Source organism: Anas acuta, chromosome 4 (genome assembly GCF_963932015.1).
Source record: "Anas acuta chromosome 4, bAnaAcu1.1, whole genome shotgun sequence".
NCBI classification, from domain to species: domain Eukaryota; kingdom Metazoa; phylum Chordata; class Aves; order Anseriformes; family Anatidae; genus Anas; species Anas acuta.
In genome coordinates, this window is record NC_088982.1 from 56,254,750 (window position 1) to 56,273,310 (window position 18,561).

An 18,561-nucleotide genomic window follows, 5' to 3' on the forward strand; every position below is an offset into this window, starting at 1 on the left:
TCCACTGACCTAACAGTCGTAGATTCTACTTTCCATATCAACAAAACCCCTGGAAAACAGATGGCCAGTTTCTTTGCACTCAAAGGTCTTCCTAGCTAACATCCAGCTCTGTTTTATTCATTTCTACTTGATGTTGTAAGTACACTCATTTAACAGCTTCCCAGTTGGAGCCATCCCAGCCTCCTTATAACACAAAAAATATAGCTGTTAGAACCAGAATTCCAGTAGAAGAATCTAAGCAAGTTATCAGATTTAAGAGTCTGAAAAGTGTTTTTTCTTGCACAATGCTAGAGTTAGGTTTTCTGTTAGGAAAGAAGGAAGTTGGGGGTGTAAAGTCACTTGTCACACTTTAATGATAGAAGGAAAGGTTTTGTGACAAACTGGAAATCAGAAAAGATCCAACAGCAGAATGCTATCCAGGACCAGAGACAGTGGTACAACTTCTAGCCCTGTCAACACAAGAGGTGGCTCTCAAAGATAGAATCCAGCTGCCAGAGTTTATTCAAGAGGGACAGAATATTTTAGACAAGTTAAGAATCATCCTCTTGTCTTGATACAGGCTTGGATTAAACTAGCTTAGCACAGCAAGCACCAGCTGAAGCTCTAAGCACAAACATAAGTTAGAAGTTCACCCCTATTAAATAGATTTAATAAACAAAGTCAGAATATGCAAACATTTACTCAACAGTTCATACTACTTTTAGTAACAGCAATCTAGAACCACTCCTGGATTAAGATGAATAGACACCAGCTAATCAAAACATCCCCACAGTTGCCAAAGGTTTGTGACATTTTGCATTGTCAGATGATCTTCAGTTGTATCACTTTTAGAGTTTCTGCCTCCTTATTAAGTTAAGGAATTTTCCATTTTTGCCTTTATCGGGAGTTTTCCCACCCAGCATCTTGGTGTCCAGGGCCCCTTTCACAGAGATAGCTCTATCACCTTTAGCTATCTTTTATTTGCCCAAATATTTCATCATTAAACCCTTCAAAACTCAAGACCTTTATATATCTTGTGACTTCCAAATACTTTGAGTCACCTAGTACTCCTTTGTCACTTTAAGAGAAAGCAAATGGTGATAACATTAAATCACATAAGCACTATATTAGCTTCCCATTAAGCCTATGGACTGGAAAGAAGAGAGAAGTTACTTTGGATTCCCTGCTCCCGAGCATAAGAGACTAACAGTTGTGTCAGCTATCAGTTTTGGCTCTTAGCTCTAGATGCCATGTCTGTAGCTTGTGGGTCTGCAGTGTCAGCTATGAGCCCTTTCCCAACTCCAAAAAACTCATAGTAAGGAAGCTTGGTACACTGCCAAAAATCAATAGATTTAGAAGTGTGCCATTTCAGAAACAGCCAGATCACTAATAGAAACACTGTAAAATTACCTCAGGTCTGTTTTGTGCAAAGATTCCTATATATTGGATTTGAGATGGTTTGAAGCCTCGGTGGAGTAATGCAGAGCCCACATATTCTGCTCTGTCTGAAACCTGGGGGAAAATAAAGAGAAGCCAAACGAAGAAATGAGACAAGCTTAACAGTACAAACCCCATAGAACATTTTCCTTTAACCTTACAAGAAGATTAACTAATGTGAAGTAGACAGTGGTTTTCCAGGATATTTTGGATGCCCTCTGACCTTGATAAACTGAAGACTGAATATAGACACCATACTCACACACAAAACACAGAAGAGTACTTAATCCAGCTGGACTTTAACAGTTAAAGTTTAAATTTAGATTTAATGCTCACATGCAGAAGAGGCTATTTTTGTTGTGTTTGTATCGACCCCCAGAAGTGACCCTGGAGTGATGCAGCTTTATACTTCTCAATGACACACATCACATATGCTTCTTTCAGAAGACTGCTGAACTACTGAATTCCTGGTGCCTACATGAATACCTCTCTACTCTTCAAGAAGTATGAGAATAAAGAAGACAGAACAGTTCAATAAATAAAGCTTTTGGGAAAGTAATTTTATAATTCCTCCTTCCATATAGCATATGACTTGAATCTACATGTCTTGACCAGAAGTTTTGTTAATGAGAAGCTGTACCTAATAAATACCCAGCAAAATCACCTTGGGAAGTGACCTCTGCTACATACAAGAGGTCTGTACTGACCCTAGCACTACATACTAGACAAGGCTTATGCAAAGTTTAAGATATCACTTACTAAATCAGGAACAACCTGAAAATGCAGAGCTGTCCAAAAGAAGATTTGCATAAAGATATATTTTTAGCAATCATGAAGCAGTGTGCAAGCATTATTCAGCACTATTGAGACAAATAACTACAAAGCATGGATAAGATCTGTAAAGTAAAACTAGCCTCTTAAACGATTGACTATAATAGTAGCATTCTGAGCCTCCAAATACTGCCTCTGAAAGGCTGCAGCTTTGTAGTAGTGCCCAAGTTCTACGCAATTCAGCGATAAAATGCTGAGAGCTGCCAAGATAATCCAAAATGCATTCAGAAATAAAACAGTGAATAAACAAAGTGCAGGAGGTATTCTTCCCCTTGGACATATTTTTGTGGCTGTTCATTTAGGATTTTAACAAGAATTAGAATCTTTCTGCAATGTTTTGACGTTACTTTAAAACACTATGAATAATCAAGTCTTTTTATATCACACCACTGGATGTTGTGTGAATGGTCTCAGTACGCAAAAGCGGATCTAGCACAAAGCTAGAAAGGCTACTTACCTCTTTATAGGAGATCCACTCATATGGCTGGTTTTGTTTTCTAACACCTAGGCATGGACCATTATCTAAAAAACAGCAATAAAAAGCTTCTTAAAATGTAACCCCTGCTTCCTGTCTTAACAGCACACTAACTGCATACCCAGCAGCATTAAGCTGACAGCCTGTAATTCTTTGGAGATACCTTCAGAATGCAAACCCCATTTTGGAGCTGGGGAGGGGAGCAGGCAGGGAATGAAGCTGGGGAAGGTTGGTTTAGGCTAAGGAAGACAGCACTGACATAATTCACACAATGCTGCTTTGCAAGAGATCGTAATTGGATTTGCCTTCAAGATGCTCATATTTAATGAATTCATCTTATTGATGGGTAGCCATCCCCCCACCCACAACTGGGCTTCAGGAACCCAGACCTTCAGTTCTTGACACCATTGAAAAGAGTAACTTTAAAATTAAACTTACTTGATACATGCAACCCCCTTTGGAAGATATCATAAACTGTTCTCACATCATCATAGTAACGAGTTAACAATTCATCACTCTTAAGGAGAGAGGACCTTCGAGCATGCTCACCACCCTAAAAAACAGTTTAAAAGGTTGGACACTTGTAAGTTACAAATTAACAGGAAATTCCTCAAGGAATAAAAACATCTCATCCATTTTAAACATTATGAGTCTTAATAAATTCTGCTTGAGAGAACTTCATTTCTGTTTCCCAGGACATCAGCATTTAAAGAGATGCTATTTCTCCCTGCATTACTGAAAGTACAAGGTGAAAACCTATCCTCAGCTACTTGAGAGCACAGAACAAATATGTAAGAACCACAAAATGCCCTTTGACACCCCTCACTAGACAAAGATCTTCTTTAGAAGCATTTTATCCCATTATATCAGCAGTTAAGCTTTCTAAATCCCTCCAACCTCAACTGGAGCATTCTAGATGTTAACACTAAGATCCTAATTTACTTTTCCAATTAGGAAATAGTAAACAACCACGTTCAGACTCAGGTTTCAAAACCTAAATGATTTTAAGCATGGTCAGTTTTAATCTGCTACTATAAAATAGGCTATGTCAAATAATCTCATTTTACACCCATTAAAGTTTCAGGAATTGCAGTTGTGCAAGTACTATTGGGTCATACTTATTAGTTCTGTTCAGGTGACAGACACTTACCAAGCAGATTAACAGGGAGACAGTACAGCTGGTTAAGCAGTTTCAAGTAAATATTACCTAAAATCCTCTTTATCAGTGGTTGTAGACAATTCGTGGCCCTTTCAAAGAAATCTTGGTCTACCTAAGTCTATGCATTGTATTGTACCATCACCCATGATGCCAAAAACCTGTTCAGATGCAATTCAATGCTTCCCAGGCTATTGGTCTAGTTTTGATTTCAGTGTACCCTGGAAGATCAGAGAGCACCTGTTACAGATAACTGGACAGATACAGGCTTATGCAGGTTTAACTGCAGATGTCATATCACATGTGTCCATGGAAAGGAGCTAGCACATTAGTGATTCATCAGAGAAGGAAAAACATTTTAAAACTGAAACAAGTTGGACTTGTTTCAGCAAAACTATGTGTAATGCTTGCCACTCCTTTGACTGTAAGCAGAAGCATACACTGTGAACATGGCCCAGAACAACTTAATGACTAGCTTACCTCCAAACACTCATAACATTAGAAATTCAAGAGCATACTTGCCCTCAGACCAACATCTACTCTATAGGAAGTGAACTGATCACTTGGACACATCTCTGCCTGGAAAGAAAAGCCAAACTGCCAGTTTTATTGCATTTGTTTCACAGACATTGGATAAACATTGGATAAGCAGGGTCAGCTTTTAGATTTGCCAGTTTTACCACCTCTGGAGCTAACCAGAGGCAGATGAAGCCACACAGTTTGTAACCACAGTCATAGGAAACATCTATACATAATGTTTTGGCATCATGTTTGATGCGCTCCAGTTTCTGTGCAGGTGAGTATCACACATTAAGTCAGTCCTTGGGCAACTGCCAAGAAGTTGGTTTTCTTCTCAGCTGAGCTGGTACTATTTTGTTTACATGCCCCACTACTCAGAACTACAAAGCAGCTTTCAGAGGGCCTGAAGCAGCACTACCTGAACCTGAGGACGAGGTTCATCAGGCAGAGAGCACACTGCTTAGATTCAGGGCTGACTGCGCTCCCCTTCTTAACAGTGGAATTAAGAAACTATTGCAGACTGCTATTGCAGAAACCCATTGGTTCTGTTTTATTAGTGAAGGAAAGCATAACCAGCTTATCCTGCTTACTTAATTCCTCTTCTCAACACAAAGTGAAGCTAGCTCTTACTCTAGGGCTGCTAGAAATTCACTTGCCACTGAAGAACACAGCTTCTTGTGTGAGGACCATCAGGAGTTCAATGCTATTCTTCAGAGATGTGGTAAAACGCACCTTGATATGCTGAAGATCATTCAGACCTTACCTCACGCTGCCACTTTTAAGTCATCTATTAGGTGGCATTATGGTATTGGTCTAATTTTGCTTTGGAGTATAAAGGACTAGAATTACACTATCTTAAGAGCCTGTACAAAGGGTCCTTACCAAAATATTTGTGCAACCATCAGGCATAGCTTTGTAGCAGAAGTGCTTTTTAGCTTGCTGTGAACAACACTGCTTATTACTAGTCAGACATCTCAGCCTCAGGACTGGATGTTTGGATGATTCCATACAGGTTACCTGAATGGGCTCCAACAGGTAGGCCCAGTACAGAAGCAAGCACTCAGAAGGGTTGTCAGTTTTAAAGTGTCCTTAAGGAGCCAAGAAATAAAGTTTAGTTTTTTTTTAATGCTAAGAACAGCCTTGGGTTACTTGTTTAAGGCAGCCATTGCAGCATTTTAGGTTGTCACAAGATGGGCAATTATGCGGCAGCTTGTAGACATTAGGAGTAAGACCTTGGATTGGTTTGTAGTAGCTGCATCTTAAGGAAGCATATTTATTCTATAAAAAAGAGACATATTACAGAACCCAAAGAGGCAATGATTGTAACACAAAACAGGCACTTTAAGACATAGGCTTACTTCGTGTTGATACAGGGTGGTCAGGATGAGCAGCACTGTCAAAACATATTGCTGTCTCAACCATGCCTCAGAGGCAAGAGGCCTCATTTCCATGTTCCTAAGGGAAAGTAAACTGCCAAGCAACACTTGGGTCACTAACATGCATGTTCTGAGCAGCAAGAAGTGCAAGCTAGGATTTCAAGCTAGCCATGTAGTTTTAAGAACGCTAATCCCCAGGTGAGCACACAACAGCTACAAATCAATCCCGTAATATGGAGAGAAGCAGAGGTCTAATCAAGCAGTTATTGCAAGACAAGGCAGAGTTCCTGTACCATCAGGAAAGTGCATGGAGGTTTAAAAGTCTTCATGAGTGGAATACCACTCTCCATATTTGAATGTCTTTCCAAGGAAGAAAGCCGAAGTCCAACCAAAACCCTTACTATAAGGCAATATTCACATCCTTACTGTTTACACACCCTATTTCTACATACTCTAGGAGAACTTGACCCAAGAGAAGTACTTGCATTTTTAAAGCATGACATAATGCATTTGACAGCCATACATCCTGCACTCTTCAATCAATAGTTCAGGTTCTTTAAATATGCATCACCAACTAAAAGCAATCCATAAGCAGACAGATCCAAATGCACCTGAAGAGTCACAAATATGATTTAGCAAGAACTCACACTCTTACAATATTAAGGCCTTATTGCAGCACTGAAATCTTTGGTATAGTGCACAACTGAGTACAGCAGGAGTCTCAGCAATAGTCTCACGCTTATTTATGATCTCTTAATCTTGTTTTCCCTTCCACAGACAGCAGATTCAAGTGGATCCTGAGAGGCTTTCACTTAGGCCTCAGATTCTCACAAAATTCATGTTGTGTTTACAGCTTTGAAAACAGGTTTTTTCCCCTGTGAGATGGAACTGTGGCATGTACATTTCAAAGACTGCAGTCCATGTATTTTGTGACACCTACTCTGAAAGAAAGCAGATACCTTCAGTAACTTGGAGCCCATTTAACTCAGCATACAATCTCTGTGCTTACTCAGTGTTGGTTAGAATAGGTCACTGGGTGCTGACCTACTAAATTACAGCTTTTCAGAGCCATGAAGTGACCTTGAACAGCAGTAAATAGGATATTTTTCCTCCTTTAAGGAAGCTATGAAGGCTTATCAGAAGGCACAGAAATCCTATGCCAGTCACTGGCTTCATTTAGCTTCATTAGATGCCAAGAGAATGTCATGAGCAAGACTTAAGCAGAAGCGTATTTATAACTCAAAGTTATAACCATTAACAAACAGGTAGATTTGATATTCACAACTGTGGAGAATTGTGTTCTGCTGCATCTCTTTTGGAGCATGTTGCTGATTCTCTAGACCTCTAAACGTCTCTTCTGATTAAACAAGAAGAAATTAAGGCATAATCTGAGAGCAGTGGTTTACATTTTTCTCCTGTGGATGTGACAATCCATCTCAACACAGCTAAGAGAACGGAGTACATGAAGTGAAGTTCTAAGCAAACATAGCAAGAGATTGGATCTCAAGCACTGCATTACACTTGGTACCATCATTAGAAGTACCACTAACAGATGTGAAACTCACTTCAACATACATTCTCATTTGATAAGTTTGAGATGGCTTGCAGCATCATATTGATGAGGGCTTTATCTGAACTGTCAAACAGACCTGGGCAGATCTTGGTCATTTCAAGATATTAAAGTTTGAGCTCTTCATCCTCAAGACAAAACATTCAGCTGCTCTTCATTTAATACTAGCCATTCTTTCTACTGATGTTTTCTGAATTGGCAATGAAAAGTAATCCCACTACCTATTCGGCTCTGCTCAGACCTGATGTTAATTAGTACAATATGGAACAATTGAACATTAAGTATTTTTAGTGAGGTTTCATGCTACAGAACAATTTTAATCATGGAATCCATAAGTGACGAGCAATTTAACTTGAAGAGGTAAAAGGTAGTGAGCTGAAACTGCTGTCTAGTCTCAAGCACATAAACATTTGTCACATTATGGCCTGTTAAAAGCTGCTGTTCCACCATCTTCCAGTGCAAGGCCCCCCCAGCCTGCACTGGGTAGTGAGGCACTCCACAGCTGGAAAGCTTCACAGCTGGTTTATTGCAGCCACTAAAACATGTAGTTCTACAAGAATATTCTATATACTTTCTAAATGGCTGCTGTCCAGATTGGGAAAGCTCACCAGAAGTGAGATCTAGCCTCTGAATCCTTAAAAATACGTGTGCTTCTTGCAGAGAGATGTTTTTGTATCTACCACATCACCAGAACACATTTGCCTCCTTTCAGCAATTCTAACAGTGGACCATTACTTGCTTTGTTTTCATGACAGTAATACAAATTATAGGCAAGCTTACCAGAAAGTAAAGACTGGAAAAGAGACTAAGAAATAAACTAAGCTGCTGAATGGAGGGGCCAACTGATGTTTCTTTCTTCAGCTCCACTATCATGAAACATACAGAGAAAGAAATGTGTGATCTGAGGCTCTGATAAGAGTGTTTTGCTAAAGCTCATGAAAGGTTACGTTACCTACTGTAAATTTCAAACTGCTCTGCCACATTTGTTTATATCAGTTTACTGTCACATATACTCTTAAGCTCAAGATGTCACATAAACCACCTGTGACACAGGACACACAAATGGGGTCTATCCACACAAAAGAATCTCCTGTAAAGAGATTCTTTGGTTGCAAAGATGTATGAAGAAATCCATAGATATCATTTCTGACTATCAAGAGTAATGCTGTAAACTGTCACCCTTATTGATCACAACCATCCAAAGCTATCTCCTTCCTTCAGGAAAGGAAATACTTTGTCTACTCTGAGGAAATAGAGAGAATGAAATCCATCATAAAACAGTGACTCTGTAGTAAACAGGGAAACTGATAAAAACTGCTGCTCAGGAAACCAACCATGTAATCAGTTGTCTGTATTTCCTTCTAAGCAAGAGTTCTTTCCAGTCAGTTTCTGTATTTGACTTCAGTATTAAAACCACCTAACTGCAACGTTGCGCCTCTGAAATCAAGAGGAAAAACTAAGCCAGCATATCCAGAGTTTGGTACATGGCTGCTTTAATTTCAACTTACTCTATGGCTGGGCTGTCTTGGCAGGACTCATATCTTTCCGCAGATCATTTCAGGACAGTTAGTACCCTCTTCATGCTTGTAACTTAATATAAAGTCTCATCTGTCAGCTATTATAAGCTAGATATTGTAACAGAATAGTATTAGTCTCATCAGTACACCCCACCGTACACACTCGGACCAAGACCTAGTTTAATAAGTCAACGCCTAAACAGTTTCGAAGTAGAAAACTGCACTGTGCCAGCTCTAACATTCACAAATTTCCTCCCAGCACTCAGATCAGAAGCTCTTCTCACCAGTCTCTCCCCCATGCTAGTTATCATCAGTGACCTGAAACCTCAACTTGGTTTTCAAATTCAGCAAGCCAAAAAAAGAGCCCAAGCCACACTTCAGAGCAGTGTTCCCCACTCTCCAGTTCAGAAACACTGCATAAGCAGTGACTGCTGTAGGCTCCAAAGTTCAGTGAATGACAACATAAAGGGACACTTACCTCTACTTCCACAGACTGCATTGCTAAATCACATGGTGGTTTTAATGCTTTTGGTCTTGTCGCATACCAGTAGGTTGTGAGAGCTGCAAAAGCACCAAACCCCATCAACGTGTTGGTTGGGAGGGTGCGCACATACTGCCTGACATCCCCAAGTTCTGGCATCCGTAGATGTCTGAACAACTCATGTGCTTGCATTGTAGTTTAGTGCAGTTGTCCCAGAGCTGGAATCTGTTGACAGGAAAAGAATTAGACAGATTTGAAATTCTGCTTCAATGCAGCATTGTTATGGGAGAGCAATGTATGCTTTGTCCTACCAGCTTCTCACTATCAAAACGACTTTATCTGCCACTAAGCAAGCAATATCTTTAGATTCCTGTAATGCAATTACGTAAATAAGCAATTACTAGTTCATACTCTGGAAAAACAGGTGTGGCTGACAGGAAGAAATTTCTCCGGGGTTTTGATATCACTTAAGACGCTGCATTTTAACAAAACAGGATTGTATGCTTTGTTTTTTGTCTGAAGGATAGTATTTCAGAAGCGCTAGACCTTTACTGGCAGAACAGCTACAGCACAAGGCTGTTTAAAGAGTCAGTGTCACATGGGACTCCGGGGAGAGAGGGCAGGGCTATGCTGGCTTACTTTCCGGCACTAACCCAACAGAGAGCAACCTAATCCCGCGGGAGCATAGGAGTTTTCACCTCCTGTTCCCTGCTCTCCCCTCAGCCGTGCACAGAAAGCGTTGCAGAGCCTTGCAGGAAGGCTCTCCCTGCAGCCCACCGTGCTAGCTGCCTTCCCATTTCTCCCGGTGTCACACCAACAATTCGTCTTTGGACACGAGGCAGAACAAAGCAGCATCTGTGGGGCCGCGGATAAACAAGCACAGGAAGCACGTTTTACCCGTCACGTCCATGCAGAGAGCTGAGGAAAGGCGACTCCTCGCCCCTGCCTCCCCGCGAGCTGACGCGGGTATTCCGCAGCGAGAAGCGGCCGCAGAAAAAAGCCTCGCCGGCAGCTCAGCTGGTGCCCTCCTCCCCTGCCAAGGTCCCCGGGGACGTTTGTCACATGCCAGAGCCAGGGGCTCCTGCCCACTGGGTTAGAGGTGACAGCAGCAGGCAGGCAGCAGGCCCTGCCAGGCTGATGGCAACCCACAGCGCTGAAGGACGGCCGCTGCCTCCTGCCACCCACGGACGTGGCCAGAGCCTCATCTTCGGCCCCACGGTGTGCTCCTTCGGGTCCCTGCAGCTCAGCCACTGGCAAGAGACCTAGGCAGTGTCAGATGTGTTTGGATGGCTAGGACATGCTATTGGAGCTACTGCACAGTGGTGGTATACGAGATGCTTAAATCCAAGCAGCCAGAATTAGAGGTGCATTCATTTCTGAAACCAAGCATACCAGGTTAACATCTCACTTCTACAGGAAAAAAGTCTCAAGTTTGCAGTCCGCTGTTGAAATCTTTGTTGCTGCCATCGGTTATTCAGCTAGACAGGGGAGTGAGTTGTCTAGTCCCTAAGGAGACTAACCAGTATTTGAGAAGGATTTGCTAGAGACAGCAAGAACACCTTACGCTGGTTCAAAGGGCCCACCGTTTCACAACACTGCACAGTGCGGCTGAGGCTGGAGGGGGCCTCTGGGATCACTGAGTCCACCCCCTGCTCCAGCAGGGTCCCCTGGAGCACGTCAACAGGAGGACAGTCTGAAATAAGGTCACAGACAGGGGTGCCAGGTCCATCTCTGGGCAGGTCCCAGCCCCACCAAGCCCAGGGGCACTGCCTTTCCCTGTTTTTGTGTCTCCAGGTAGCTGACTGCATGGCCTAGGGCCACTACAGAAGCGCCTTTTGGTTATTTGCACTGCAACACGCATCAGACTGCGCCACAAATCTGTGGCACCTCAAGCTGTAGTAGTGAAAGGTAGAGAAGAACTGAGTATCAAGAAGTCTCTTCATCTTTTCTTAGCATAAAAAAATTACTGACTCAGTTAGGATCACTATGGCATCGCTTTTTATACATAAACTACTTTTCTGCGTTGCAGGCATGAAAACCTGATGTTTTAACTTTCCATAGATGAACACTAAGAATAAACCAATTCCAACAAGAAAGGGTTAGCTTACAAATGAGTTTTAGATATCCTCTTCGACATCACACTATCAGATTAGCAAAAGGGGAGGTAAAGTATATGTAAGGGAAAGAGCAAGCTGAGCTCTTTCTTCCTCAAGCCTCACAATAAGCAGCTCTGACTTAAATTCTTGCTGCCCTCTCTGTGTTAGTCAGGATATATCCTGCTCACATACTATATAATTCAGGAATGCAGGGTAATTAGAGAATTATTCTTTCAGAGGGCTGGTGTGCTATTACAGCTGACAAGAACTGCTGTAAACACCTTCGTTTAATTCACATAGAAGTCCTATTGTAGTCAAGAAGCTGGGATGATTTAGGACTAGGTAAAGAAAAATGAGTATTGTCACTCTTTGTTTCTTTGACCGGTTGTTTGTAGAACAATTTGTAACAAAATATTCTTGAATTTCAGTTACATAACTGAAACCACTGCTTTTCCTCGTGTTGAGGGAGGCTCGTTTATTACACCTCCTGCCTCATCAGCACAGAGAGACAAGATCAGGACAAAGTTCTCCGCAGAATGAAGCAATTCCTAGCTTTAACACTATCAGCTGGGTTGTACCAACTCTTTCTGCAGTTGAGATGATGTCAGATGCAACAAGAACTCACACTCATGAACGTACAGGAATGTGCCCCCCAAAAAAGATGAGGTTTCAACACCCTTCTTCGATCCATCCCAGTAATTACTCGGCTTATGCTCCAACCATACCAGGCATCCAAGGTCCTCCCCGTGACTAAGGAGAACAGTTTGAACTCCACTAAGGTCTTTTTAATGCAACTAGACCTGGCCTTCAGTCCTTTTCCTTGAGTAAGGGCTCAGCTAAGCCTACTTACTCAAGACAAGCAAGACAGCCTAGCAAGGCTCCATACACTCCACTCACCTCTGTTACTTCTACCCCCCAGCACCAGCTTACCCTTCAAATTGTGGAGCTCACCCACACCTGGGCACTCCATGACTGCTACCTATGGACCTCCCCATTTAAGCTTCATTGAAGTTTGGCCCCCACCTTTCACCTCAGCCACCAGAAGAGTGATCAGTAAACTATTAACTCCAACTGCAGTCAGCATGAGCCACCTGGTTGGAAAAGAGCACTTTGAACTACTTGGTGGTAGGACACTCAACACAGAGGCAGTTGTGCAAGGCCAACAAGATTCAACAAGACCAGTGGTTGTAGCTCCGTGTTCTTTTCCAAAAACTCAGGTATTGAAGTCACTTCTTACCCAGATAGGGCCTGGGCTGCAGGCAGTGGACTGTGGAACGAGGTCCTACCGTGAGGTGGTATGTGGTGACTGACTGCAGGCCACGGCTGGAGACTCCAAGAGGCAGATCCCAGGTGAGAAGCACCAGTCCTTGACCCTCAGCTTGCTGCTTGGGGCACAAGGGACAACGTCCGAGCAGGTCAAAACCCACTTTCCTCAAAGCGACCAGTAGACCTCGGCTGGTTTGGTTTTAGTTAAGCTAAACCAGGCAGATACAGGAAAGCGGTTCTAGTAGCAGGGCAGAAGAACGACGCCACAGGTAGTTAATTACCTGTGCTCTGCAGAAACAGCAGCTTCCAACCCCAGCCCCTGAACACATCCCTCTACACTCATCGCATCAGTTCAGAGGTCTGCACAGCTCAGACAAAGCCAGCTCTCTGCGTGCACACACACCCCCCGCAGCACCCAGGACTCATTCCTCACAGCAGAGCCAGTATCTCGAGGCAGCCGCCCAAGTTGGCAGCACTCGGCCGTTCTTTGCTGCTCCTACTCCGGGCGCACAATGGGCTATTTACAGAGGGCAGCAGCCTGCCCATTGTCCACCCGTGGCCAGACGTGGTCCGAGAGCGACGGAAGAGAACGGGAGAGCAGCCGTCAGCTCCTTCACTGCAGGGAAAACAGCCCCAGGAGCCAACAGCCTTTCTTTCCCCCTGCCCTAACACTGAGGGCAGCAGGATGCTGGTGAGAAAGGCCAGCTCCCCACACGGCCTAGGAGCAGCCACCCTGTTTCTGTGCTCCTACAGAAAGGAGGGCAGCTTCTCCTGCAGTTCCTCTTGCTGTGAGCTGTGTGGCCCCAGGATGTTTTCACTGGGGAAGGCTGGAAGAGGTTACCAGCCGCCCACCTACCTTTGGGTTCGCCTGAGCTGTTGAGCAATTAGTTTGTTTTTCTTACTGCTACAGGTTACACCCCCCAGCTCCCAGTGTCTCCCTAATGCCCAAGCCTTTCTCCACTCCTCCTTTAAAGAGGAGCCAAGTGCGGAATCATATCCTAGCTTTAATGCAGAGTACAAGAGGGTGCGCAACTAACAGCTTTGGCTACCAACAAAAGAAATCCTTGCCTGAATAGATACCTAATCCTAATCTCATGGTGCAATTTACAATCAGCTTAAGTTTCAACCAGCCCAATCCTTCCCAGATGCACATTCCTGCAAGCCTCTGCTGGCCGGGGACTCAGCTGGTGGGTGGTGCACGCACACTGGAGAGGTGGTCTAGCACAGCCAGCCTTCCTGGGTCAGTTCTGATGCCAGTTCCCAGCTAGACCAGCTCTCAGCTTGATGAGCAGGTAGCCACTAGCTCCCAGAAGGGAACAAGACAGCACAGCTGTCCCTCAGTTCCTCCAGCTGCAGTTACACCTCAAGCACGTAACCCCAGACACCACACACAAGGTGTCCTGGGACTCTCTGCCCCCTGCCCTGCAGCCAAGGCAGTAACTTCACTGAGGTCCTGCAGCCACCTGTGTCAGAGCCAGCCGTACCCAGCAGGGAAACCACAAGCACCCTGAAGACACGGAGGAGCAGAGGTCATTAAAACCTGAAGGAGATTTCTCAGATTAAGCCTCCTTTGACAGAAAGGCTGCAGCAGGATGCGTTGCACGGTGCTCAGCACGGCACATATAACATGCGAGTGGCCAGAAGGGGCTCTCCCAAACAAACCCAATACTGTTGAAATGTAGCAGGGTCCCATCAGCTGCTCCAGCCTCCTCCTCCATCCCCCTTTCTCCAAAGAAAAGGAACCTAAATATCTTACCTTACCCAGAACCCCCCAACCAGGTTTCAGAGCTAGAAACCCTGCTTCTGAAGCAGTTAGCTGCCAAATTTGCTTTCCTGCAACAGTGATGAAGAAACAATCAGAAGGCTGTTAATGAGGAACCCATCCCACAGGGACCTACTTGTCCATATTCACCCCCCAACAATTTGAGCCTCCCAGCTGCCTGCAGCCCCCCAGCCTGGCTCCGAGCAAGCACAGGGTGCTGTGCAGTGGCTCGGGTTGCCTCTGAGGGCTGTGTCCCTTCATTTAGGGACAGACAGATGGCTGGAGGGAAGCAGCCTGCCAGCTCGATTCAGCCCCACCAGGCAGGACACGGTGACTCAATGAGCTGCAGCAGTGAAGGCTTGTTGCAACCTTGGAGCACTGCATCTGACAGGGATGTGTCAAGGCCCTGTCCCGCACTGACAGGCAAAGTCACAGCCCTGTCCTCAGACACTTGGCTGCGACCCTCCTACAATAGATGGAACAACACCTGGATTCCTGCCTCTTGACGAGGCCCAACAAGTAATCTGAGCGCGCACCAGCGAGGTCACTGGGGTTCACTGCGGTTCAGAAGCCAAGTGGATTCCTGTCATGTGGCTCGATCGATGTCTTTTGTGCAGCCTGCACCCTTCAGCAGCGCTTGGTAACACCACCACGCTGAAGAAATCAGTACCTCCCACTAACGCCTGAGACCATGAGCAATTGAAGTGCTCCCATTGATCAGCACCTACATACGCACAGCAGCCACTAGAAGTCTTACCAGTCTCCCCTATTCAAGGAGGAACAAAAATGCTCACAAACACTTATTTTGAAGCCTAAGTTGCTTTCCCCTTTCGAACTGCATCCCTACAACTCTGTCCAGCACCATGACACTCCCCTGTTGATTTATCTCAGCCTAAACACAGCACAGATGACAGTCACCCCACAGAGGGGACTGCCCTGAGCTGGCGGCTTCCTGGTGGCACTAACAGCTTGAGTAGCTCATGCCAACTTATTTGTGCTGCTTTTCCAGGAAAGCCCTGCGTGTACCTCAAGTTAACATATGCCTCAAGTACTCACCTGAGACCACGCAACAATGAGTTTCTTACTCATGCTTTGCTCACCTGACAGCCACAGCACAGGGTAACCTGGGTCAGGCATACTTCAGCCATGCTGCATCACAGTGATGTTTGTATTCAGAAGAAAGCTTAAAAGCGTGTAACCCACAGCACTGAGGCCAGGCAGATCAGTGAGTACTTCCTAGGAGCAACTGGTTCACCAGAGCAGCCCCCCTTGGCACCACGTATTAAGGTGCCCCTTTATCTCCTCCAAAGGGACCTTTCTTCTCCAGGAAGCTCACCCCTCCTCACTGGCCTATTAATGCAGCCTGACTGCAGAGAGCAAGTTGTCAAAAACACAGCACATGCAGCATCAGGCTAAAAAAGCTTAGCTCTTTAAGAACTGCAATTCATATAAAACCAGAAGTCCTTTTCTGGAAACAACTTGCTGCCACAGGACATCATGCATTTCTGCTATAAGCCTTAAATAAAGAAGTCCAGCAACAAGAGAAAGCTTTTTTGCAGTTCTCTATCAAACCATAGAAGCTGTTTTAGTCAATGTTGGACAAACTACCGGTACTAAGGCTCAATCCTTAACCAAAGTAAGTGTTTCACTACTGTATTTTGCCCTCTGTAGAGGACTAACTCCAAAGACAGAAGGCAGCAGGAGAGCAGAAGCCTGTGTGTTACCAGGAGTCAGGCAGGACCTGCAGAAGAGCGAGCCCCCCACCTGCAGGCAGGGTTCAGGCTGCTGCCTGCAAAGGTCAGCACTGTTCAGCAGCCCTTCCTTCAGACACACAGTGGTGAACTCCCACACAAAGTCCTGTACCTATGGACAAGCCATCTCCCCTCCTACTTGGGAGTATTTCTGGGGAGTTACCACTGGTTATATTTTAACAAAATATTTTGTGTGTTTTCCACTTGCAGTTTAGCACAGCACAGAAGCAGGATGAGGCAGCCAAACTTCACGTCACACTACCAGAAGCCCAATTTACCAAGCAATGTACTCCCTTGGGCCAGAACCTCTCCCTCTGCTGCACATTTGAAAGGTCTGGTGCCATTAGCCTTTGAGTCTACCCATTCCAGTCATCTGCATTATCATGACTTGTACAAAATAAATAGAAAGACCAAAACAAACAACACCACTATTGTGTTCTATTGCTCACACTAGCTAAAATGTCTTCTTGTAGAGGAAATAGATTTTACGCCTCCCCACTGGAGATTAACACACTCGGGTCTGAAAAGGGTATGATCTACCTCCTCCAAAAATCCAATGCAGCATTAATTTGCAGTGGAGCAATCAGGTAGGAGAGTCAGTTACAGAGGCTTTACTCAAAGAAACAGGAGAGTTACTTACCCAGATAACTATTTTGAAGAGTTTTTTTTCCTTCCATGTGCATTGCTGGTTTTATTTTTCCACTGATACAGAGACCAACCTTGTACTTGCCCTTGACGCGAGAGGCTACTCAGGGGCAGGCTTCTCAAGAACTGATGACCTACTTCCAACCTCAAGCTGGGAGATTTGTGGTTGTAAAACAGTATCTGCCAAATTTAGAAGCAGCCTTTTTGATTCAACATAATCACGGCAGCCCCCAGAATAGGCTAAGGCCAGTTGCTCAGGACCTTGAATTGAGTACTACACAGAACAGACACTCGTAACTACAAGCTGTAAATCCAGCCCCCTGGTAGCTTCTGTATTCCAGTATAAACACACTTGGTATCTTTCAGTTTCAAGGAATCAGCCAACAGCAGCACGGCTCCATGAGGAGCTCTGTATTTCCTTTTTCTACATTAGGTGTTACTGGTGATAGGAGAAGAGAAAGGTGTTGAGCTGAGGAGAAAAACACCTTCTCGATCGGAGCCATCTGAGCTGAACCTCTGGATCTGCAAAGCCTCAGCCCCACGCCAGAGCACACCCCCCAGCACAGGGGTGCAGATACAACAGCTCCCAAGCAGGCTGAGGAGACAGCACTGCTCCCTGCAAGGCGGCATGGCCAAGAAGCCTGCTTACACCTCGCAGGGTGGCTTCACCCCGGCACAAGTGCAGCAGCACGGGGCTCTGGGGGCAGCTGGTGCCGATGTCAGTGCCTCCCGTCACAGGGCAGCCCCAGCACGTCCCCGCCACCGGCACAACGCAGGCGAGCCTTCAGACGGCTTGCTGGGTCCAGAAGCGTTTCGGTAATACCCCAGACAGCTCACGGGCTTGCCCTTTAGAAACTGAGGAGGCTTGCAGGGCTGCAATTCCTGTTGAACAGGAACAACAAACGCGCGCACCTCGGAACAAAAGCACCGCTGCGCTCGGGCGGACCCCCGGCCCCGTATCCCCACCTCGCAGGGGGCAGGCGGCCTGCGGGCTGCCAGCCCCTCAGCTTCCATTTTAGGCCGGGTCACCTCACACATTAAAAAAAAAATAAAGAAATAAAAACAAAGAGACGCTGCTCCAACAGCACGCCGCATCCCACGGCAGCCCCCTCGGGTCCGGCACCCAGCCCAGCGCTGCGCCACGGCTGGCGGGGGGCCGGGCAGCGCTGCCGTGCCCGCCGCAGCCCGGCTGACAGCCGGCCAAGCAGGCCGCCCGCAGCAGGCCCCAGCCCGGCCCTGACAGCCCCCCCGGCCTCCTCCTCGCCCCCGTCCCCCCGGCGGTGATGGTGGCGGATCCCCCCGAGCCCCGCTCACCTCCCGGCGGCGGCACGGCGGAGCAGGGCTGTGCGCGGCTTCCCCCGGCGCCGCCCTATTTAAGCGGAGCACGGCGGGAGCGGCGTGTGCGTGTGGCGAGCCCGCCTCCTCCGCCCTCACCGCCCCCTGCCGCCGCCGCACGGAGGGACACAGGGCCCGCACCGCCTCCTGCACGGCGCCTGGGGCTGTCCCGGCCCCTCACGGACAGCCCCGGCCTCTCAGGGACGGCCCCGGCCCCTCAGGGACGGCTCCGACCCCTCACAGCCAGCCCCAGACCCCGCAGGCAGCGGGGACAGGCTGGCAGTCAGTCGCCCCGTCCCTCTCTCCCTGTGGGGTTCAGCCCTCTCACTTCATCCCCCTGAATTCAAGGAGCCCCGATGAGCCTC

General features: G+C 46.0%; 1 protein-coding gene across 2 annotated transcripts in view; it reads right to left on the bottom strand.

Moving 5' to 3' along the window:
• Positions 1-18,330, bottom strand: part of ACSL1 (acyl-CoA synthetase long chain family member 1) — a 37,470-nt gene extending 19,140 nt beyond the window's left edge. Inside the window, exons 1-5 of one of the 2 annotated variants that reach the window (XM_068681341.1) lie at positions 18,176-18,330; positions 9,339-9,566; positions 3,161-3,275; positions 2,705-2,769; positions 1,390-1,491 (exon numbers count right to left, since the gene is read on the bottom strand). In XM_068681341.1, coding sequence (XP_068537442.1) covers positions 1,390-1,491; positions 2,705-2,769; positions 3,161-3,275; positions 9,339-9,533 — 477 coding nt within the window. In that variant the 5' untranslated portion in view covers positions 9,534-9,566; positions 18,176-18,330. Of the gene's footprint in view, positions 1-1,389; positions 1,492-2,704; positions 2,770-3,160; positions 3,276-9,338; positions 9,567-10,924; positions 10,950-18,175 lie in introns of those variants that run through there. The other variant, XM_068681342.1, reaches the window with a different exon arrangement.
• Positions 18,331-18,561: the final 231 nt, after the last annotated feature.